At 43.1% G+C, this 23,436-nt stretch overlaps 1 protein-coding gene across 1 annotated transcript in view; it reads left to right on the forward strand.

Moving 5' to 3' along the window:
* ANKUB1 (ankyrin repeat and ubiquitin domain containing 1) overlaps window positions 1-23,436 on the forward strand; it is a 41,005-nt gene that overhangs the window by 15,843 nt on the left and 1,726 nt on the right. The window contains exons 3-5 of the mRNA XM_061193553.1: window positions 957-1,173; window positions 11,519-11,633; window positions 14,936-15,868. Of these exons, the coding sequence (XP_061049536.1) occupies window positions 957-1,173; window positions 11,519-11,633; window positions 14,936-15,868 (1,265 nt within the window). The remainder of the gene's footprint in view (window positions 1-956; window positions 1,174-11,518; window positions 11,634-14,935; window positions 15,869-23,436) is intronic.

Raw genomic sequence — 23,436 nt, forward strand, 5'->3', positions numbered from 1 at the left:
GCCAGGGGTCTGCTTCTCAGTTTTGCTCAAGGTCCCACGTTACTCTTACCGGAGCCCTCGGTGGCAGCTCCCGGCACCTCACATCTGCCACACCAGCAGCGCACTAAAGAAAAACATGATCGTCCTGAATCCACTAAAGAGGAAGTAAAGCCAGTTTCTTTTTTGTTGTTGTTGTTAGAAAAGTGAACATTTTAATAACCTTCCCTCCCTTCCCATTCTCCCCTTTTGCTGTGTTTTTAGTTTTAGTTTGATTGATTTAACTGTTAACAGAAGAATAAATACTTTCCCAAACTTTCTTTCTTAACTCTTTCAGATATCTCAGTTCCACCTGCTTTCTTATTTAGATTCCAAAATAAAAGGAAAAAAGGAAACTTTTTTCACTTACATCTAGTACTTTCCTTTTTAAATAGTAAAAGTAAATACATGTGGTTATTAAAAAAAAAAAAAAAAGTCAAACCATACAGACAACGAAGACCATAAAATGATAAGCAAAACTCTCCTCCCACCCTGAGCTCACTTCCACTCCCCAGAGATAACCTCATAGAAATAATTTTTTCAGTTGACTGAGGTTTAGAATCCACAGTATTTCCAAATTAAAGTGCAGCATGATGGAGGAGTTGTTTCTAAACTAACACCTCCATAAGCACAGCATGGATATAAATTCTCACCACTCCTCTTGTGTATCTGGGTCCGTAGACTAAGAAGTAAGAAGAAACTCAAAGCCCTGCCACGTCTCCTTCACTTTTCTCAAAGAAGGAGGACTCGTAAATTTCCTCAGGACAGAAGTGTGAGACTCAGACCAGAAGTCAGGGAACTTAACTGGCCTTTGCTTTCATCCTTAGCACCCATGTTGTGGGAGCTAGAGGCACTCAGAGCCACCTTCCAAGATGTTTGTCCCTTGTCCCAACCCCCAGACAGCACTTATTTCTGAGTTCCCTTCTTTTCTCTTCCCTTAGGAAGAAGATAAGCCCACTCTCTGCGTGTTCAATGCTGTGACCCAAGAGACAATGCCCATAATGGAGAGCATTTCCCTTCCTGGTAAAAAGGTGTCTGATCTGAGAACACTAATAGCTCTGAGATGTGGATTCCCTGTGAGTGTCTTCTGTCTTCGGACCCCAGAGGGACTGGAGATGTACGACTGCAACACGCTCAGGGACTACCAGACAGACCTCGGTACCGCCCACTATATGTGACAGCAGCTGCTACTCAGCACTCAGGTTCTTTGATACCAGACTCACAACAGAAGGAAGAGTTGTTTCTAAACTAAAACCTCTGTAGGCGCAGTGTGGATGTAAATTATCAAAACCCCTTTTTGGTGTCTGGGTCTGTAGGCTAAGAAATAAGAATGGTCACATACCCCTGCCATGTCTTGTTCTCTCTGCTCAAAGCAAGAGGACTTGTTAATATCCTCAGGATAGAAGACCAAGACTCAGATCTGTTTATATTTTTCTCTTTCAAAATATATTTCAAGCACATATAGAAGCAAGTTCTAGTAGATATTCTTTTTCCTCTTTTTAATGCAAGTGGTAGCATATGATACATATTGCTTGAACCTTGCTTTATGCGAACTCATTTTGAAATATTGTCAGTTATATTAAACAATCTTTTATTTAAACAGTATGAAGCCAATACTGTGCAGGCCGAACAGGTGCCTCAGTGAGCACCATTCATCCCTGATGGACAGATTACAACCTCTCTTTAAATACTGTACTTCAGTCATGTCTGCTGCAGCCATACATTATTAAGCCAAACTCAGAGGACTGTCAGATTTGTTTTAACCATGTTGGCAAACGGTTCAAACTTTATAGAGATTCTTGCTTGAGGTGAATAAGTTTTTGCTGACAGCACATCTTTAGGTAACATTGTCCTATAATGTTTGCTGCAGTGGAATTTGATTTCTCCCAATATATAATAGGGCCTGTAGACATCCATGAATTAAGCAGTTTTGCTTTTTATAACTGCTAAATTTGCATTTATTGTTACTTTCCTGACTATTATGTTTGCTTATTCTTTCATGTTATTTTTAACTGAGGCTCTCAAAACTTTGACACCAATTACCATCCCTGTTTTTGATCAGAGGAAGTGATGGTCTAGGAGTCGTCCTCAGAGTACCTTACTGTAAACACATATCTGCTCTGTGTGCTTGCTGGGGGGTCAGCCCTGCGCAGAACATGGTGGCGGCTGATTTAAGTAAGGGCACACAAGTGGCATTTGTCTTTGAGCAACTTATGACCTAGTTATTTAATGAAATGCCAAAGGATAAATGAGAAAACTAAGGTGACTGTTCTGCAGGCCTGTGTTGCTCAGATCATGATGTGACATTTTAGAGCACGAAGAGAATTTAGAAATGGCTTGGCCCAACACCTAATTTTTTTTTTGGTCATGCTGCACGCCATGCAGCATCTTAGCTCCCCCACCAGAGTGGAACCCATGCCCCCTGCAGTGGAAGTGTGGAGTCCTAACCACTGGACCACCAGGGAAGTCCCCCAACCCCTAATTTTTACAGATACAAAGACAGCAAAAAGGTTCTGAATGGTTAAATGACTTGCTCAGGGTGTGTCAAGGATAACGCCCCTTAAAATGACCCTCTAGGAAGGAGGTTTTTCAGATGTAAGGTTAGAGGCTCCAGCATGACCTGGGTAGATGGCTTTGGCCACCATGAGAACACAGGGCATGGGAGGAGGGGCAAGGAAAGAGGGACCTCAAAGGAAAAGGAGGAAGAGCCTTTGACCTGCTTCACACCTTTGCCTAAAACACTCATACAGTCTTTTTTTTTATTTAATTTAATCCTTGTAAACATTTTATTTTATTTTATTTTATTTATTTTATTTATTTATTTATTTTATTTTTGGCTGCAGCCAGTCTTAGTTGCGGCATGCGGGATCTTTCGTTGCGGCGCGTGGGCTTCTCTCTAGTTTTGGGCTTCTCTCTAGTTGTGACGCGAGGGCTCCAGAGCGCATGGGCTCTGTAGTTTGCGGCACGCAGGCTCAGTAGTTGTGGTGCATGGGCTTAGTTTCCCCATGGCATGTGGGATCTTAGTTCCCTGACCAGGGATCGAACCCATGTCCCCTGCATTGGAAGGCAGATTCTTAACCACTGGACCACCAGGGAAGTCCCCCTAGCAGTCTTTAAGTAGCCAGCCCACCTTTTTAAACTACAGGGTAAGGGAATCTTTGATCCGCCTCTCTTCCAGATTCTCCTCTTTCCAGTCAATGAGTCATCCCCGATGCTGTCAGGAGTTGAACCTTGACCCCTTTCCAAAGGCAGTGGAAAGTCAGAAGGTTTTGGAGAAGCAGTCAAAGAAAATCAAAGATTTAAGTAGCTCAATTAGTCCCTGCACATACTAGCTCATACAGTAATATATAAAACTGCCTCTGCACTCTGGGCATTTATAGTAAAGTGGTAGAAATGAAGCATGCACATTTACTCAGTTATAATCCAATAAACCAGCTCCTTGTAGGCTGAAGGGCTCAGGGAAGGCTTTTTGGAGAATGTTGGACTTGAGCACACAAATATGCGAGAAATATGCATCATCTGAGAGGAGGAAGGGAAGACATTCCAGGCTTCTAGGCCAGGAGAAAAGCATGAGCCACAGGTTCAAGAACATGGGCTTACATTTGCAGCAACATGGATGGACCTAGAGATTGTCATACTGAGTGAAGCAAGTCAGACAGAGAAAGACAAATATCATACGATATCACTTACATGTGGAATCTTAAAAAATGGTACAAGTGAACTTATTTACAAAACAGAAATAGAGTCACAGATGTAGAAAACAAACTTATGGTTACCGGGGGGAAGTGGGGGTGGGGAGAGGGATAAATTTGGAGACTGGGACTGATATATACACACTAGTATATATAAAATAGATAACTAATAAGGACCTACTGTATAGCTCAGGGAACTCTGCTCAATACTCTGTAATGACCTCTATGGGAAAAGAATCTAAAAAAGAAGGGATATATGTTTATGTATAACTGATACACTTTGCTGTACAGTAGAAACTAACACAACATTGTAAATCAACTATACTCTAATAAAATTTTTTAAAAATCAAAAAAAAAAAAAAAAAGAATGTGGGCTTAATCCAGGGAGGACAGAAAGCAGGAGACTGTTCTAAAGAGTGGAGGAGCCTCATTGAGACCAATGGGAATCACAGCTGAGGTCATATTGAGGAGGGTCTTAGAGGTGAGGCAACAGAGCACAGGTTTCATGTGCTTGCAACCACAGCCATGTACATTCTGGAACAGGAGTGTTTCAATAGAAGTTTAATCTCGTGGCAGGCAGCATGAAATATAGAAAGGAGTGAGGAGAGCCTGGAAGAAGAGTGATATGCTAACTGGAGCTTTTGATAATCCCAGTATTAATTAATTCCACTAGGAATGGAAGAGACAAATCTGAGAAATTCATGAGAGAGAGACAGAGCGTCATGCTGGGTCACATCTAAGAAGAGGGAAATGCCAAGGCTCTGATGCTAGGACAGCAATGGTGAAATTGGGAAAAGGAGCTTATGCTTTGGGTCTTAAACTTTAGATACAAGGAAACTCAGAGAGTACATTTTTTTTTCCTGAAAATTACTCAGCTAGTTAGTGGCAAAGCTGTAAGTACAACTGAGTTCTTCTAATCCTCCTCCATGACAAATATGGAGCTAGGGCTTGAGTGATGGGTTGGGTTAGCAGATAGTGCTATAGGCATCCTGCCCATGGAGTTGGGGGTACAGCACTGTGAGAGGTGCTTTCCTCAGACAGTAGATACAGAGAGGGACATGTCAAGGGCCAAGGGCCAGTGCTCAGGACATGCTGAAGTCAGGATAAGTAGACAGAAGAGGAGTCAGAAAATGAGACACAGAAAGCTGTCAGAGTCGGGAAGAAAACACAGACTTTGCATTGTCACAGATGATGAAGAGACTGTTTGTGGGATGCTCGTAAAAGGCCAAAGACAGTGTCTGAGAAAAACCTTTTGATTTTGCTTAGAGGTCATTGGTGAGCTTAGAGAGAGAAGTTTTAATAAAGCGGATGGAGACGGAAAGGTTGTAGGGATTAAGAAGAAGACACGTAATAAGGGGATAAAGGGCTTTTTTGGTGATAGAGTACTTAATAATTAACTTATCAAGAACTTATCAAAGCTAAACATCCCCTAATGTTTGTGATTTTGAAATTTTGTGACTTGAGGTTTAGTGACACATCATATAGGTCCAATATACACACAACACATGTGCGCGCATGTCTGCGCACGCGCACACAAACGCACACACACACCTTTTCTTGAATCAACCTATACAGGACAGAATGATGCCATTGGTACTTTTCACTGTGAATGCCTCATGGCATGTATTCATGGCCAGACTGAGAACATCACATCTGAGAGACTATTCCAGGAGAAGGGTCTTGTCAGCTCAGACCCTGAAATCTAGGCGGGCTCCAGGGTCCCCCACTACCCCTCAGGCCCCTTAGAGACCTACTGTGCCATTTTAATTCCTTTTATAAATGAGAAAACTGAGGCTCAGAGAAGTTAAGTGACTTGGTCAAGGTCATACTGGTAATAATTAGTCATCCTACACTCAGGATGGGGTTCTTTCCAACAACTTATACTGCCAACCCAGTGCGTCTTTATTGATACCTATTTTTATTGATGCTCTTTAAGTACTGATCAATATCTTGTTTTGATTCCCACTAAGGGAAACCCAAACCAGAGAAATGGTTTCCACATTCAGAAAGAAAAAGCCCAAATCAGATAGGCAGATATTGATCCCAGAGTATGCATGAGGAATCCAGAAACTTGGGATATGGGGACCACAGCAGGAGAGGTTGGAGACGATTCCCTAGAATAGGCACTGTTGCTTGCACCTGCTTTCCTGCACAGCTTGGGCATGGTAGGTGGATTTGTAAGTACAGAGTGGGTGAATCCAGGTTCTGTAAATATATACAATTTGGGGAGGCCACTTTAAAAAATTAAGAATAAAGAATTAGAAAGTTCATATAGTAAGAGGCCTTGACGCTTAATTCTCATTAATTTTACTTTCATTTCAGTTATAAATTTTAGTTGTATTTTCTGGAACAACATAGCATTTTTAAAATAAGTTTCTATTTTCTAGCAGAATGCCTAAGCTTATGAAGGAATTTAATGTGTGACAAAGGAGGCCTTACAAATCAATTGGAATGGAAGGATTATCCAATAAATGGTGCTGGTTAACTCACTTAGAAATTCTCTGGATATTCAAAAGTTGAGCATTAAGAGAAAAACCATCCATTGTTAACTTTGATCTTTGAGAATTAAGACTGCTTCATTGAAAAAAACTGAAATTGATAGTTATAACACCTGTAACATCTGTTCACATAAAATACAGGGCTTGTTGGAGGTGCCCTAACTGATAAGAACTTAAATCACATAGTATTCTCTAGTTTTCAGGGCTCATCAGTAGTAGACAGGTTGAGCTAGGGAGAGCTGAGACCCTGAGGCTAGGCAACCACCTAGGGAAGTGCAGATGGGCCAGGAAGACCCCACCCGTAGACATCTAGCAAAAGGAGGTTAGCCTTAAATAGGTCCTGCTGGTGGGGGTCCTGGAACAGGCAGGTCAGTCTGCATTAGCAATTGGTAAGATGGAGGAAGGCAGAGGGGGATCCAGGGAGATCCAGCAGGGACCTGGTAGGTGAACCATAGCATCAGAGCATCAAGGTAGTGAATGAACCAATGAATGAATGACATAAAAGGTGGGAAATGAGACAAGCTGGTTGCTGACACGGGAGCCTCTGTCAACATGTTACAGAAATCTAACCCCAGAGACTGGGGTTCAGAATAGGAACTCTCTGAGTTCCAGGCTCAGAGAACAGAGATGGGGCCTCAGTTATGAAACCCAAAAGGTAGAGTAGGATACTGAGACTTGTGCTCTGAGGCACAAGGTGGGGGCTTGGTCTCTTATTCCTGGAGGAATAAGGCAAGTTACTAGAACAGGACAACACCTGAGCAGGATGAACAGGAAGAGCAACTTCCCACCAAACGTCTGAGCAGCTGGCCTGGACTCTTAACAAATCCCCTACAACTGAAATTAAGACTGTTCCGTGGGCCTAAGACTGTTCTGGTCATTCAAATGGAGGCTATGCGGCTTCAGCTGTGGAGGACCAGGGAGGCTGGAGTATAGTGCCAGGCTAAAGCTTTCCAACGCTCATCTTTGAGTGATCTTCATAATAAACTAAAAACATAGTAAGTCACTTTAGTCAGGAGATGAAATAAATGCACTTGGAGCACTGTTTAAAGTCTTTTGTTTCCAGTGCTATTCATAGAAATCAAATATTTTACAAGAAAGTTTAAGTACAACAAGAAGCTTTAGAGAAACTAAATCTATTATGTCATGGATGATCCATATTTTGGAAGATGTTTATCTAGGCATTTCTAGAGTGTATTTGCAGAACTGCTACTTGGTCTCTACAGAATAACTCCATAATTCTCCAGCAAAAAGAGTGAATTCTCCTAGCTGAGGCCAGACTTGTGAGGGTTAAGGTAGGTTAGGGCCTTGATGGCATTAATGCAGATCAGGCTCTGTGGGTAAACATGCACAGCAACTAGGAATCAACCCACAAAGGACAGTGAGGCCAAGGTCAAGAAATCCCAAACCAGAGTCAAGAGTAAGGGAAGGGCTTCCCTGGTGGCACAGTGGTTAAGAATCCGCCTGCCAATGCAGGAGACACGGGTTCGAGCCCTGGTCCGGGAAGATCCCACATGCCGCGGAGCAACTAAGCTCGTGCGCCACAACTACAGAGCCTGTGCTCTAGAGCCCGCGCGCCACAACTACTGAGCCCGCACACCACAACTACTGAAGCCCGCGTGCCTAGAGCCCGTGCTCCGCAACAAGAGAAGCACCGCAACGAGAAGCCCGCGCACCGCAACAAAGAGTAGCCCCCGCTCGCCGCAACTAGAGAGAGCCCGCGCACAGCAACGAAGACCCAACACAGCCAAAAACAAAAATAAATAAATTAATTAAAAAAAAAAAAAGAGTAAGGGAAGAAGAGCCCCATTTCAAGATTACAGGTTGTAACGTAGGACGTCCAAAAAGAGAGGGATCAGTAGAAAGAACATATACTTGGATGTGTGTCTGCCTGTGAAGTGGATGCAAGAAGGGCAAGAGCCGGGAAGCAGAAAGGAAAGCAAGAGAAAGGCAGGGGAAAAGAGGAGGCTTCCGAAGCATTAGAAAGAATTATAGAGACAAAAATTTCAAGCCAAATTCTACTCCCAGCTTGCTGAGTAGCTTCAGGCAATTCCCCATGGGCCTCAGCTTCCTAGTGTATAAAAGGAGACAATGGAGTGGGCTGGTCTTTTAGGATCTTTTTATCTTCAGCATTCTGTGACTCTAAGATTACTGCTGTTATGTTATCCTTCCTTCCTTCTCACCTGCAGGTATTTATGATGAACCTGTCTGAGCCTGAGGATATGTGTGGATAAGCCAAGTCACACACTGTCCCATCACAGCTTTGGCATGCAAATTCTGGGGCCACCATATTGATTCAAAGGCAGCCAATCCATAAGTTGTCCAGTGACACCACCTCTCCTAGCTGAGACAATTAGAGTCTTGCTTGGAGATGAGTATAACACAGAGGACAGGCACATGGGCCCAGCAGCCAGATTGTCCAGGTCCAACTCCTGGTTCCACTATTTACTGGTTATGTAGAAGCTGGGGAAGTTACTTCGTCTTACAGCGCCTCAGTTTCCTCAGCTGTCAGATGGAGAAAATAATATAACCCATCACTGAGGGTTGTTGTGAATTTTAAATTATTAAATTGTTCACGTACTTAGAATAATCTAGAGCATATAGTAAGCATTCAATGACTATTAGCTATTCATATTCAATATATTACTGTTTTTATTATTAATTATTAGTCTTGTGAATTCAAATTGGGAAATGTAGAGAGACAAAATTGGTTATCAGTAGGGTTGGAAAATGAAGAGTGTCAAGAAATAAGGTTGGGTCACGGCAAACGCATGTTGCTTGCATGCTAAAGTTGTGATAGGACACAAACTGTAAGTAAGCAGGGCAGCCTGTCAGTAGAGAAAGGGAGAAGACATACAAAGAGACCTAAAGGGCATGAGAGAGAGTGAGAGAACCTGGGGCCCATGGGAGAGATGGGCAGTGGTCTATCTTGAGAGCTGTCTTGGTTCCTAATGCATGCTAGATGTGGTCATTGTCTCAGTATAATAAGCCTCATTTTCTTGAGGGTCACCTTGTGATCCAAGAGCATAACTAAAACAGAGCCCATAGACTGGATGAGACATAATGCTTGTGCTCAAAGAGTTCTTTTAGTGTTTGTCAACTGGCAATTCCAAAGCAGAAACGTATGTTCAATAACAAAGACTTTCAAAGTATACTTTGCAACCAGTTGAGCAGTCATTTACCCTATCTGGGGAGGTGAGAGGATGGTGTAGTCAAGGAGGGCTTCTTAGAGGAGGTGATGCCAGGATTGCATCATAAACTATTGGTAGGAGGATGGGGGAGTCAGAAGAATTCAGACAGAAGGGACAGCAAAAGAAGATGCCCCAAATCCAGAAACAGCCTGGGGTACACATAGAAGTACAGGCCAGCCTGCTGAGCTACTAAGGGTTAGGAGGGTGCCACATGGCCAGAACGGGTTTGAGAGGTGGCTCAGAATTTCATTTAACACGTATTTACTGAGCACCCACTGTGAGCCAGGCACTATTGGGGAAAGCAAGCATAGAGCTGTGAGCAAGGGTAGCAAGGTCCCCACCCTCTTGAAGCTTGCATTTCAGTGGGGAAGGCAAGCATCATCCCATAAACAGAAAAATATCGAATTTTAAATAAAATTAAGGAATATGAAGTAAAAGAAAGCAGGATAAGGGAATAGAGAGGGATGTGATGAGGTGGGGAAAGGCTATTGCAGATGGCTGGCCAGAAGAGGAGATGGCATCTGAACAGAGACATGAATAAAGACAGGGGGAGGCTGTGGGGAGCTTCTCGAGGTAGCTTTAGGTGAGAGATTATCTAGGCCTGAAATAGGGCGGCGCTGGTTAAGATGAAGGTGAAGAAGCAGAGTTCTTCAACATTTGGGAAATAAACTTGTCAGGCCTTAGCGATTGTACAGATGTTGGGGGCATGAGAGAAAGGAAGGGATGAAGAACAACTCCCAGATTTCTAACTCAGGTAGCAAGGAAGATAGTGGTGACACAAACCGAGACACAGAATACAGGAGGAAAAGCAGGTTGGGGATGAAAGGTGACAGGTTGTCCTTCAGAACAGTGGGGCCCTAGCATGATCCCTTAGATTGTGGTATCCCCAGCAGGGGGAATCCCGAGCTGGAGCAGAGGCCTGGCTGGAATTTGGACTCAGGAGTGACTGGCCCATGGGTGAGTTTGTGTTGCAACTGAGGTTGCCTGTCAGTCAGCCAACAAGTATGTAGTGAGCACTCGGCAAACGGCAGGCAGTGTGGCAAGTCCTGAAGGAGCATCGTTTGTAGTGGGTCGTGAACAACAGTCTCCAAACAAGTAAAATGATTTCAAGTACTGATGATAGGGGCTATGAAGAAATTAAAATAAGGTCACGGCATAAAGAGTATTGGAGGGGAGGAGGGGGTGGTGGCAGAGATTGCTTTAGCCCTGGTGGCCAAGAAGGTCCTCTGTGAGGACACAATGCTTGAAGGGAAAGCTGAGTAAGAAGGACACTGCCCTGTGAACTCTGGATAAAGACCCTTTGAAGCAAAAGAAATTATGTGTTTAGGTCCTCAGATGGGCGTGGGCTTGGTGTGTCTGAAGGACAGGTGAAAGGTCAGAGTGGCCGGAACAGAGTGAGTGAGGCAGGCTGGAGGGACAGAGGTCAGAGTGGGCCACATGGGGAGGAGACTGGGTTTTATCCTGAGGGAATGTGTAGAGTTAGAAGAGCAGAAGCCTGAGGAAAGGTTCCTGGGAAACAACAGCCTGAAGGACGAAGGGAATGTAGTTACAAAACCAGGAGAGGGTAGGCTTTTGAGGAGCAAGTGATAAATCCTCCAGCAGCAATGAACATATCACTTTTATGTTCATAACACAGAATGGCTCCTGTTTTGTGAAGAATGGAATGAAAGGATCATTCAACTTCACCCACAGCCCACTTGTAAGCTAAAGGCCCAAGAAATGCATATGTCCTGCCACAGTTTCTCGAGTTTCTCTTCCAACATAACAGCTTTTGTCTACCTGGTGATGTGTAGATCAGCATGGAATCGACGTCCACAGAAATGTTTTAAGATAGCTGCAGAAAGTAGTTCAGCATTGTAGGCTTTCACTGTGCAGATGAGAAAATGCAAGTGCACAGAAGCTAAAAGGCTTTTCCAAGTCAATATAGGCCTAAGCTCAAGATAGCATCCCTGCCCCTCTCTCTCTCTCTCTCTCTCTCTCTCAGCATCCCTGTCTCCTTATTCAAAGGTTACTTTTCATTTGGCACCCAGCTCATGTCTGTTGGGAGAAAGCTATCATTAGAAGTTTTTGGACCACCAAACCCCAGGGATGGCCTGGAACCATCACCACCTCTCTTCATCCACAGGCACAACACTTCGCTTGGACGTCTGGGATGGATGGAAGGAATTTCTGATGGGCTGTCTCCTCGGACAAAAACTTAAAGTCCAACGCTATTTATCAAATGAAGGACCAGTACTCAAGTACGAGATAAAGCAAATGCTAAACTAATTAAAGTAATTTTTGCTAAACTTTCATAGGAACTTGAGTCTGCAATTCACTCTTTAGCTGGGGTGCTGCTCCAAGGGAGTTCCCTTGAGACATTTTTATTGAGATATTTGCTCGAATAAGATAGCAGGGAGGAGAGATTGGGGGACTGACAGCCTTTGATGATGTATTGTAATTCAGGTAGACTTTCATCAGGAAACATTATCTAAATGCACGACTTCAGTTTGGTTTGGATATTAGACTTTTATCGGCACTTTTTAAAGGATATCAGAATAAGTGCCTTGCCAGTCTCACATTCAATTATTCTAAAAACCACTAATTGCTAATTGATTGGCTGAAAACATTGCCTACCTCTTCCTAAGCTATCATGTAACTTTTCAAATCGCATCTAATACACACATTCATACTTTTGCCATACATGAAGTGTTACACATGCTGCTGGAGCAGTGGAGGAGGGTAGGCTCAGAGAAGCAGGTGGACATTTTAACAAATCTCTGCAGCCAGCAGCTTCCCAGGTGCATAAGCTGCATTACCCTTTAGGTTTTAATTCAGTGGTATTTTAGAACAGTGCCCCCTTGTGGTGATTTAGTCATACTTTACAGAAGCACACCCACTCAGCAGGAGCTCTAAGGGCTCTGTGAAGTGACAGATTGGAAAACAAGCTTTTGCAATTTTATAAAATATTTAAATATTTAAAATTAATTTCTATTTGGGGATAATTATAATTCTCTCTTTTCACGCTCTGAATCCAAAGAAACAGCTGTTGCATTGTTACTTTTAATAGTGCATATTTACTGAGTACTTCATAGCATTGTGTTATATTTATTAACTAATTTTATACTTATAACACTTTTATGAGATGGATACTATTTTATCTTATTTTACAGATAAGGAAACTGATTTAGGAAATCTGCCCAATGTCACACAAGGGCACAACTGGGTTTTAGATCCCCACAATTTAACTCTAGAGCTCATGTACTTAACTATTTCTACTTAATCTTTAAATAAAACCTAAGAGCTCAGAGAATATAAATACGATATGCATATGATCAGAGTGAAAAGCTCCTTTTATTACTCCACCCAATCAACAATGTATGTACTATGTACTATGAAAGCAATAAACAAGATATGGTCCCTGCCTTTAGCAAATTTATAGTCCAGTAGGGGAAACAGAAAACAAGTAACCAATTCCTGGAGAAACAGAATTGCAAAATGTCTGGGAGTACAAACTCCAGTGCTCATCTACCTAGGTTCAAAGCCCCACCCCCTCAGTGTTTAGTCGTGTAAACTTAAGCAAGTAGTCATCCTGTACCTCAGTTTCCTCTTCTATAAAATGGGGAAAATAATAGTACCTATCTCATAGAACTACTTTAGAGATTAAATGAGCTAGTATTATAAGGAACTTAGAGGGCCACCTGGCACATGGTAAGGAGGATACAAATGTTAGGTGTCGCTGTTATCATTCAGTGTGAAAATTGTTATGTGGGCATTGTGCAAGAAGATACGGGAATGTATAGTATGGACAACTGTAGGGAATCAGGTAAAGCACCCTGAGAAAGGGACTTGAAGGGCTGATACTCAGGGAAACAGTAGGGAGAAGAATAAAAATGTTTCAAAACAGATGGAACCACGGGTACAAAGACCCAGGGGGCAAGAGAATGGATTCAAAGAACTGAAAGAAGTTCCACATGGTAGATTACAGAGTAAGAGGAAGCTAGTGGCCAGAGGCTGGAAAGATAAGAAGAGGCCAGCTCATGCAGGCCCCTGTAGGAATGTGAAGGAATTTGGATTTTATCGTTTAAATGTTGGGAAGACAGTGAAGGTAGAGAAAGGCCATGATGAGATCTGCATTTTAGAATATTGGCTCTGACTGCAATGTGGGGAATAGAGGCAGACAGGGAGACAGGAAAATAGTCAAAAGAAAACGGCAGCCTGAGCTAGGCTTATGACAGCAGAGGTGGGGCTAAGAGGACAGACTGTGAAAATATCATTTAGGAGGCAGAATCAACTAGTCTTGGTAACAAGAGTGCTCTAGTTCCCACAACATGGGTGTTGAGGATGAAAGCAAAGGCCAGTTAGTCCACGCAGGAGGGGCTCTTCTCCCCAAATCAAATTCAGAGTTGCTGATCTGCACTAATGAATTTCAAACGAAATTGATATGTGAACCAAAATGCCAGCATATTAATGTATAACTCTAATTAGTTATAATCTGTCAGAGGGTCCTAGAAACCTACATGTTCTGGGCAGACCATCTCTCTTATACAGGAAAATTACATGGGATGCCACATACACTTGAAAATTATGGTGTGGTGAGCACGCAGTCAGAGACAGGAGAGTTAGTTATACGCAGATTTTGGATGATACCAGGCTAGCTGGCCTCCATCTCTACCATGGGGTCACAGAGAGCCTTGCCCAAGTAAATCCTGGACAAAACCTGATGGAACCCTGTCTAGCTTTGCCTCCCTAATTCTTATTTCTCTGAATAGTCTTTACCCATCATTCAATTTGTGCCTGATGGGGTATTGGAAGGATAGGGATGGCAGGAAGGCCAGTGTGGCTATAGTTCAGTGAAAGAGAAGGGGAGTGGTGGGAAGTGAGGCAGGAGCTGGGGCAGGGTCCAGGTGACAGGTGCCCTGAAGGCCAAGATGAGGAGTTAGAATTTCAATTGCAGCCAGAAGCTACTAGAGGGTTTGGAAGAGAGCATAGGCCACCTCCAACGTATGGAATAAAAAGATTGCTAAGCACTGTATGAGGAAAAGCCCACAGGGGGATAAGAGGAGGTGGGAGACCAGTTAGGAGACTGTGGCACGGGTGGTCATGCTGGTGGGGGGCAACCTAGAGGTTTCGATCAGAATAGCAGTAGAGATTTTGAGAAGCCAGAGAACAAGGACTGTTAGAAAAGACAAAGCAAACAAACATACAAACCATTCAAATTTCTAAAATGTACTGAATTCCTTCCTGTGCTTTCCCAGTGAATATAAAGCTTGATATTTATCTTGAGCATTAGATTTTCGTAAGGAAAAAACTGCTCCAAGGAAACCAATTTGAATTATTTATATGTACACAATAGGACAAATGTGTATAAGCAGGACCTGTGCAGTTTAACCTGTGTATTACTATAGACCTTTTCTGAAAATATTTTTAAAAGTTAGGAAGGTAAAAGTTAGGAAGAAATAAATATTTTAACTAGAATGTTTTGTGGGTATTTAGTGTAACTACCTTTGCCTGTTTGCTGACTTACTAAACAGCCCCCCTCTCGCTTGTTTCATTCATTCAGGTATCAGAAAAGGGTTGCCCTGTACATCGCCGCCTTTTATGGGCACACTGAGCTCACTGAATGGGCCCTGAAGCAGGGTGTGCGGCCCCACGAGATGGTCGGTGTGCACCCCTACCGAGCTTGGTGCCATGAAGCCCTTCACGCAGATGTCTCTAAATGCCCCATTCATGCAGCCGCAGAAGCGGGCCAACTGTTGACTCTGAAGGCTTTTGTCAACTGCAGCGTGCTGTGCCTGGAATGCAAAAACGCAGCGGGACAAACTCCCCTTACCATTGCGTCCAAACACAAGCATAAAGACTGCGTATTATATCTACTGAGTAAAATGTGGTCCACTGTTTCTTTTCTGAAAATCTCAGTCCCCATAAGGATTTATATTAAAATAAAACAATGGGTACTCAGAGCTCAGAGTCACAACTTTAATAAAAGCCAGCTTTGCGGAGCAAGGGTCTTTGGAGCAAAAGTTGGAGACATTGTGATGGTGGATGGTTTCACCAAACCCAAAATGACCTCCAAGAGCTGGCATAAGGCTGAGAACAAGGACTCACACGGCACTGCAGGCAAACTACCGCCTCTCAGGGAGCAAACTGTAAGCAGGAAACGTGTCAATCCTTTGGCAATTTCACAGCAGGACACAAGAGAACAAACACTCAAATTTCCTCCGCTGGTAGATGCAAATACGTCCTTTGAATTACAAAAACAACAAAATCGGAAAAAAGTTACTGCCACAGCTAGGAAAAAAGAAAAGCTCATAAAAAATACATATCTCCCCCAAGTCCCCCTCCCTCCAGTTTCAAGAGTGAGCTATTCACACCCATCTTTTTACTATGCAACACCCAGTGCCAACTTTTTACTCAGATCCTCCTTTGCATCTTTCTCAGAGCACAGTGGGAGGACTCCAAGGGAGAATGCCATCTACTACTTAGCTGTGGCCAGGTAAGGTTTTCTCTTCAAACAAACAAGGACAAACCTTTAATAGGGCAGGTCTAGGGGAGGAATGGTCCGTGAAGCCATTACACTACCATGCCATGTAGTATAACACAGGTTGTTCCTGTGCATCAGTACCCAGCTTCAAGGACCTAGCCTTGTTCTAGGACAAAATGAACTGATTTTATTGGCCAATCCATGTAGTATTCTACTCGTCAAATTTTCAGGAAGAAAGGAGTTGTATCAATTAACAAAGTCCCTTGCTTGTTTTTTCTTTAAAGTAAAAGAAATTGTTAATTATAATTAAAGGGATAAGGGGGAAACTTGAAATCTGGGAGACATCAAAAGTGTCATGGAAGCCTGGATGGTAATGAAAGTGGAAGGAAAGAAAAGAACAATTTAATGACAAACTGAATCATAAAGACTTCAGTTGACTTATAGACAAGAAATACAGGCCGGGGGAGAGGTATACTGGATAGGGTGATAGAATTGATACTAATATTTAAGGTAAGTTTAAAAAGTAATCCATTATCACATTTAAAGACATAAACAAGTGTGTTGGAAGTGGACTTTTTGGGCACATTCATTTCATAAAATAAAATTTTATATATTGGTCATCAGATTTCACTGAAAACACAACTCTGATTAGATCTCAAGATAAATACTTATGAGGTATTATTGGGTGCCAGTATTACAGTGAAAATATAGATTTATGAATGGTTTTTCCCCTTACTCGATATAATGAGAAGGAAAGAAAAAATAAGGCTAGATTGTTTCAGTTGCCTTTCTGTATTGGTCTTTATTTCAGATCTACTTTATTTCAGTTAGGTTGTTGCCACCTAGTGGTGAGAATAATTTGAGCTATAAAACGCAAACTTCAGCATACAGCATGATGAGGTTGAGAAAAGATGAAGAAACTGCTTAACAGCTTCAATCTTTCTAATTTGTGAGGTATCTCTGACTAGAATGTATAAAAAGATAATCTAAAATTATAGAAAAATACCAGAAAATTATTAATTGAAAAAATTATATACTCCATCTTAAAATCAGCCTGTAAACATAAGGAAATACTGATCAGTTTTATCAAAAGATGCACATTAAAAATGATTTTATTTTTTAAACATCCAAAAAAATGCTTATTATGGCCCAGTGCAGTGCTAGGCAGAATGGAAATGTGCATAAGTATCTGTGGTTAAGGTGGCCATGTATGTGGTTTTGGGTGAAAGGCTGCCAGTGTCTATTGTGTGTAGTGCTTTCTTGGGGAGGAACTGAGTTGTGATATATAGAGTTAAATGCATAAAAAGCACTAATCTCACATGTATGGCTTTTTGAATTTTATTTTTAAAATTTATTTATTTTTTATTTATTTGGTTGCATCAGGTCTTAGTTGCGCAGGCTGACTCTGTAGTTGTGGCTCGTGGGCTCCTTAGTTGTAGCTCGCCAGCTCTGTAGTTGGGCACGTGGGCTCCTTAGTTGTGACACGTGAACTCTTAGCTGCAGCATGCATGTGAGATCTAGTTCCCAGATCTGGGATCGAACCTGGGCCACCTGCATTGGGAGCGTGGAGTCTTAACCACTGCGCCACCAGGGAAGTCCCTGAATTTTTATATTTGCATACATCCATGTAACAACCACTCAGATCAATTGCAAAATATTTCTAGCACCCCCAGAAAGTTCCTTCATGCTCCTTGCCAGTCAATGACCCCTCCCAGGTATGACCATTATTCTGTTCTCTATCAATGAGATTAGTTTTGCCCCTTCTTGACTTTTCATATAAAGGGCACCATATGTTATGTATCTTTCATGTCTGGCTTTTTTGTGCAACAAATCGTCTATGAGATTCATTCATGTTTTTGCATGTATTGATTCTTCTTATTTCTGTATAGCATTCCATTTCTATGTAGTATTCCACATCTCTATCCAATCTCCTATTGACGGGCATTTGAGTTGTAACTAATTTGGGGCTATTTTGAATAACACTGTATGATTATTCTTGTATATGAGGTTTGGTGGACATTTGCATTCATTTCACTTGACTCTATACCTAGGAATGGAATTGCTAGGTCATAGGGTTAGCTTTAGTAAACACTTCCACACAGTTTTCCCAAGAGGTTACACTAGTGTGCTGTTTTTGCAGGTACACTTCGTAAGGATTGGAGTTATCAAGGGGAAGCAATTTCAAGGTTGAGAAGGGACTTGCTGGGGAAAACATTTCATTCAAGAAAGAGGTTAGTGCAGGGAATTCTCTGGCAGTCCAGTGGTTAGGACTCCATGCTTCCACTGCAGGGGACACGGGTTTGCTCACAGGAGGAGGGGTGGTCAGTCTGATTGTTCACTTCCTCTGGTAAAGTTACTCCTAGCAAATCTTTCCAACCATATTGTTTCTCTTTTCCCAATACTTTTCTCTTCCCTCTATTTGTATTCTCTACTGCCTTCCCATCTGTTTTCTCCCCTTTCCACTGCATCTATCCCAGGATCTGTCCCACGTCCCTCTGCTGGTGGGCTGTGGAGGGATGGGGGGACCTGCACGCCTCATGCGCCTGCACGGCTCTTTCTGACCTGGCTCATTGTCCCCTCATAGGAGTCATGAAAGCACCCATGTCCACCTGAAGTCACCAGTCAAGCCAGGCAGCTGGGTGGTCTGAGCACTTACCACTAAAGGACAAGTACAGCTCTTGTGCCAAAATGTGAGGAGTGGACATGCGCTATCTTGAAGGCTGGGTCCACCGTCATCAAGGTAGTATCATAGCCAGGAGATGGGGAAGAACCTAACTAATCCTTCATGGTGCTAACCTGGGGGAATTGGGTCAGGGTGGATCCATCGGATGCTGCTGATTGTGTGGGAAGGGTGACCTCCCAAACCAGGACCCCAGACATCTCATCTGGTGTCATGTGAGAGCACTTGCTGGAACTCCACCTTTAGATTCACGAAAATATACCTGTGAGGGTTGACTCAAAGAGAGTATTGCTGCAGTTAGCTCAGATCCAGTACTAATGTGGGTCTGGGTTGGTGCACGTGGCTGGTGTGGAGATGACAGTAACTCAGGCCAGATTGAGTCTCATTCCCCAGAAGATGGTGTCAGCTTTATACAGATCAAAGAATATTTCCAAGGTGTGTCTAGAAAACTGTCCTCCTTACTGCTTATTGTCTGATTCCAGTGAGGGTGATGCAACTTGGAAGTCCAGCTTAGTAAAGATTCAAATATGGAGGATTGGTCCAGAAGGTTCAGTGTCCTGAGTGCACTGAGAATAGATGATAGTCCCCAATGGTGACTCTGATGGGCTCCCACGCTCCTGATAAAAGTAGAGCTCTCTGTGTTGTTCTGTTTTGTTTCACTTTGATAAAAAGTACCAAGGATGGGGCAGGGGACCCTTGCCACAAGTTTAAACCACTGTGGTTGATGAGGGTGTTTGCCTCAGCCTTGGAAGGTGAATACAGGGAATAAACCTGCTTGGCCTGGTCATGCCCCTAAGCCCCACTCTTGATATAGGAGTAACTCCTCCCCAAACTCCTTTTGATAAGTGCTCTATTTGTTGGGGATTGCAGAAGCAAAGGAGAGTCTGAAGGGAGATGAAAACAAATGAGGAGGCGGAGCAGAAGTCTGTTTGGCCTGAAGGCAGTGTTGGTGCAGAGCAGAAAGCTGGGCAATGTAATATTTTCCCTTAAAAAAAGAATTTTAAGGGACTTCCCTGGTGGCGTAGTGGATGAGACTCCGCACTCCCAATGCAGGGTGCCCAGGTTCGATCCCTGGTTGGGGAACTAGATCCCACATGCATGCTACAACTAAGAGTTCACATGCCACAACTAAGAAGCCTGTGAGCCACAACTAAGGAGCCCTGGAGCCACAAGTAAGGAGCCCACCTGCCGCAACTAAGGAGCCCAGGTGCTGCAACTAAGGAGCCCGCCTGCCACAACTGAGACCCCATGCAACCAAATAAATAAATAAATATTTTTTTAAAAAGAATTTTAATTAGAAAATACAGTAATTTGTGCTTTCTGGGAAGCATCCGAACAACATGGGAATGTATAAAGTAAACATGAAAGTCTCCATCCATCCTCCAGCCCCACTCCTCTCCCCTCTCATGAATCCCATCCGTCTCCCCAGAAGGCATCATTATTACTATTTGTAGCCTCCTAGAACTTTTCCATGTATCTCAATATATGTATGTGAGATATGTATATGTGCATGCCCTTTTCATCCTAAAAGGGATTTTACTGCATTTATGTTCCCAAATATATATCTCTTAGACATAACTGTCAAATCTTTCTATGCTAGGGAGAAGGAACTACCTTGTCCTTTTTAATGGCTGCCTGGTATTCCACTGTGTCCATGTATAATAAGTTATTTAACCAGTCCTCTCTTGATTTACATTCAAGTTGTTTCCATTTTTCACCATGATAACAGTGGTGCAATATATCCTTTAATGTGTAATACTTAAACATTTATGGAAGTATTTCTATAGGACACTTTCACTGAAGTGAAACTGCTTATTCAAAGGACATATACATACTAAGTTAACTTCCTGAAAGGTTGTAGCAAATTATACCCATCTATACAGTATGAGAGGCTACTTTTGAGTGAATTACATATCTACAGCTAGGAGGGGCCAAGGCTCAGAGGGACTTGTAGTGAAGGAGTGAAGGAGTGGACCTGACAAAGTCTCTTAGGATCAGTTTGTGTGCTACTGTGTTATAAGTCACCCTTCCCTGAGAAGAAACTGCCAGTAGTACCCCTGCCCCAAGAACAGTTTGGTACAATTCAGTTGCTGGCCCTTGTAGAAAAAGGCTTGCCCTGTACTTTCCAAGTTTACCTTGTAATGGGTATGGGGCAGGTATTTTCTCTCTTTGATTCCTCAGGGATATAAACTACCCTCTCCCTCTCCCTGTCTCTCCCCCAACCCCGCCCCCTTCATAAGGTGCTGGGGTACAATGGAAGCAGGGGCTAAGGCTCTGCTGACCTCCCTTTACTGGCAAGCCTGCCATTTTGCATAGATGAGCATGTGAGCCCTAGGAAAGCACAGGCATTGAGCAGGGCACCGTTCTTGTGCATTCCTGAGCACTGGGTTTAGGAGACCAGTTGCATCACATCATCTCCTCAGTTCTGCTTTGATGAGAGAGCCCACAAGAACAGCAAAGGGAGACATGAGCTGGACCTTCAGCTTACACAAGTCACAGAGTTGACTGAAACCTGAGGGTTCAGCCTCCCAGCCTAGCTTGTCCAGTACTGCATGCCCAGGCCTTGCCCTCCAGTTGAGGATCTTGAATCCGTGACCCATTCAGGTGGGCAAGAACCTTGTTTCCTCTGTTCACTTTTATTATCTTTAGCACAGCGCCTGGCATACAGTAAGGGCTCAATAAATAGGTGTTTAATGAATGCATAGAAGCCAGGGAGAGGTGGATATAGTTATACCATTCTTTCCTCCCTAAGCTGGGACTTCTATGCTGAAAAGGAACACTGAGATTCAGTTAGGTGGTTGGGCTGATGGCCCAGTTAGTGGTTACTAATGGTTACTCATTCAACCAACATTTATTGAGCTGGAGATATGGTAGTAACTTTCCTAGTTTTAGCACTGAAAGTTCTGTTTCCTGAGAAATCCCTCAGGCCTGGGCAAATCAGGACAGTTGGTCACCCTATTCAGTAAAGAGCAAACACAGATACAGTCCTGGTCTTTGTGTAGCAAACCGTTTAGTTGGTATGATGAGCATTATCACACAGGCTAACTGGGGAAAGTGCTATGAAGGAGAGGAACTTGGAGAGAGAGGTTCTATGGAAGTCTGACATAGACCTTGACCTCCCTAAGAAAATGTCTGAGCTGAGATCTGAAGGATGGGAAGGAAGAATGCAGTGCTCCAGGTAGAGGAAAGAGCTGGTGCAGAGGCCTTGTGGCTGGAGCTTATGGGGAAGTTATGAAATAGGAAGATATGCTAGAGCAAAGGGAGAGAAGAGAGGTACAAGACAAACATGGAGAGGTAGGCAGGGCTCCACAAGAATACCTGGGCTATTTTACCCTAAAAACAAGGAAAGAGCATTGAACGGTTTGACCTGATCAGCTTTGGATTTTTTAAGACCACTTTGACTTCAGTGTAGGAGAACTAGAATGGATTCTGGAAGTCTAGATAGGAAGGAACTGCAGGAGTCCAGGGCAGAGATGGTGGGAGATTGCACTATAGGGGTCATAGAGAGAAGTAGATGGGTTGGAGACAAATATAAGAAAGAAATTGATAGGATGTGGTGGTAGATTGCACATGATAAGGAATGGGGGGCAGGGTGGATGCAAGGACTCTTGTCTTTGGAGATAATCAAAGCAGGGGTGAGGTTCTGGGCTCACAGAGACTCCCAGCCACTGCTGAAGCAGCACTGCCCATAGTTCTCTTTAGAGAGATATGGGCAGCTGTAGGAAATCCCAGGTCTTCCCAGGAGCTTACAGACATATTTGCAGCAGGGCCTAGTGTTCACAGAGTCCAAGTGAGAGCCCAGTTGATGGAAGCAAAATGATGCTGTAGCAAGGCAACCCTGTTGATGAGTATGCTTGTTGTCTGCATGCCAGACTGATGTAACCACATTTGGCTTTCCTGGGTAAGTTCCAGGAACCCAGAAAATGATGACTCAAGGACAAAATGCCTAAGTTAGGCCACTTTCACACATTCAGGGGGGTCTGGGCTGACAAAAAGGCAGAGGCTGTTAGAGAAAAAACTGACCTGGGAGGTGCCGGCCTGTACCCCCTCCTGCCAACCCTGTCTTGTTTTTATTCACAGAGCCATCACAGTATTATATTAGCCTTCTGTTTGCCTCCCCACTAGAATCTAAGTTCCATGAAGGCAGGGACCTTGTGTGTTTTGTTCACTCTTTGTTTCTTCAGCACATAGAACAGTGCTTGGTATTGTTAAAAAAAAGAGACAATAGGCCCAAAATGGAGTCCCTGTGCTAAGCCCCACATCAGCAAACCAAGACTTAATACCTAACCTAATTGCAATGTCAACCTCTCTCCTAGTCTTAAAACAGTCAATCTGGAATTTCCTGGTCAGCAGTAGTAAGGTAATCTATCTGATAAAACCCTGCCATCCCCCAAAGAAAGATGAGGTAATGGCTCTTTCCTTGTCCCTGACCCCTTCTACCTATAAAAGTCTCCCATATTATTCAGCTCTTCGGAGCTCCTTTCTGTTTCCCACATGGAATGCTGCCTGACTCATGAATCGTTGAATAAAGCAAATTATATCTTCAAATTTACTCAGTTGAATTTTGTTTTTTAACAACATATAGTAAGTGCTCAATAAACAGTTTTTGATTAAACACAGAAAAGCCAGAGTTCAAATGCCAGGGAGAGAATCAAGACAAGCACTAAGCTTAGGGAGGAGCTAGATATGCAACAGAAAAGGAGAGAGAGGACTTTAAATCACTTCAGGTGGGATACGGAGAAAGGCTAAAGGTGTCTGAGTTATTTCCTTACGGCATAGGACTTGAATATATGGACAGCGTTGATGAGTTAACCCCATTTAGAGGGCCCAAGGAGACACAGTCATTGAGGTAATGCAAGGAGTTAATCCAGAAGATTAAAGATGAATCAGCCAGACTTGG

This window comes from Eubalaena glacialis, chromosome 6, assembly GCF_028564815.1.
Source record: "Eubalaena glacialis isolate mEubGla1 chromosome 6, mEubGla1.1.hap2.+ XY, whole genome shotgun sequence".
Classification (NCBI taxonomy): domain Eukaryota; kingdom Metazoa; phylum Chordata; class Mammalia; order Artiodactyla; family Balaenidae; genus Eubalaena; species Eubalaena glacialis.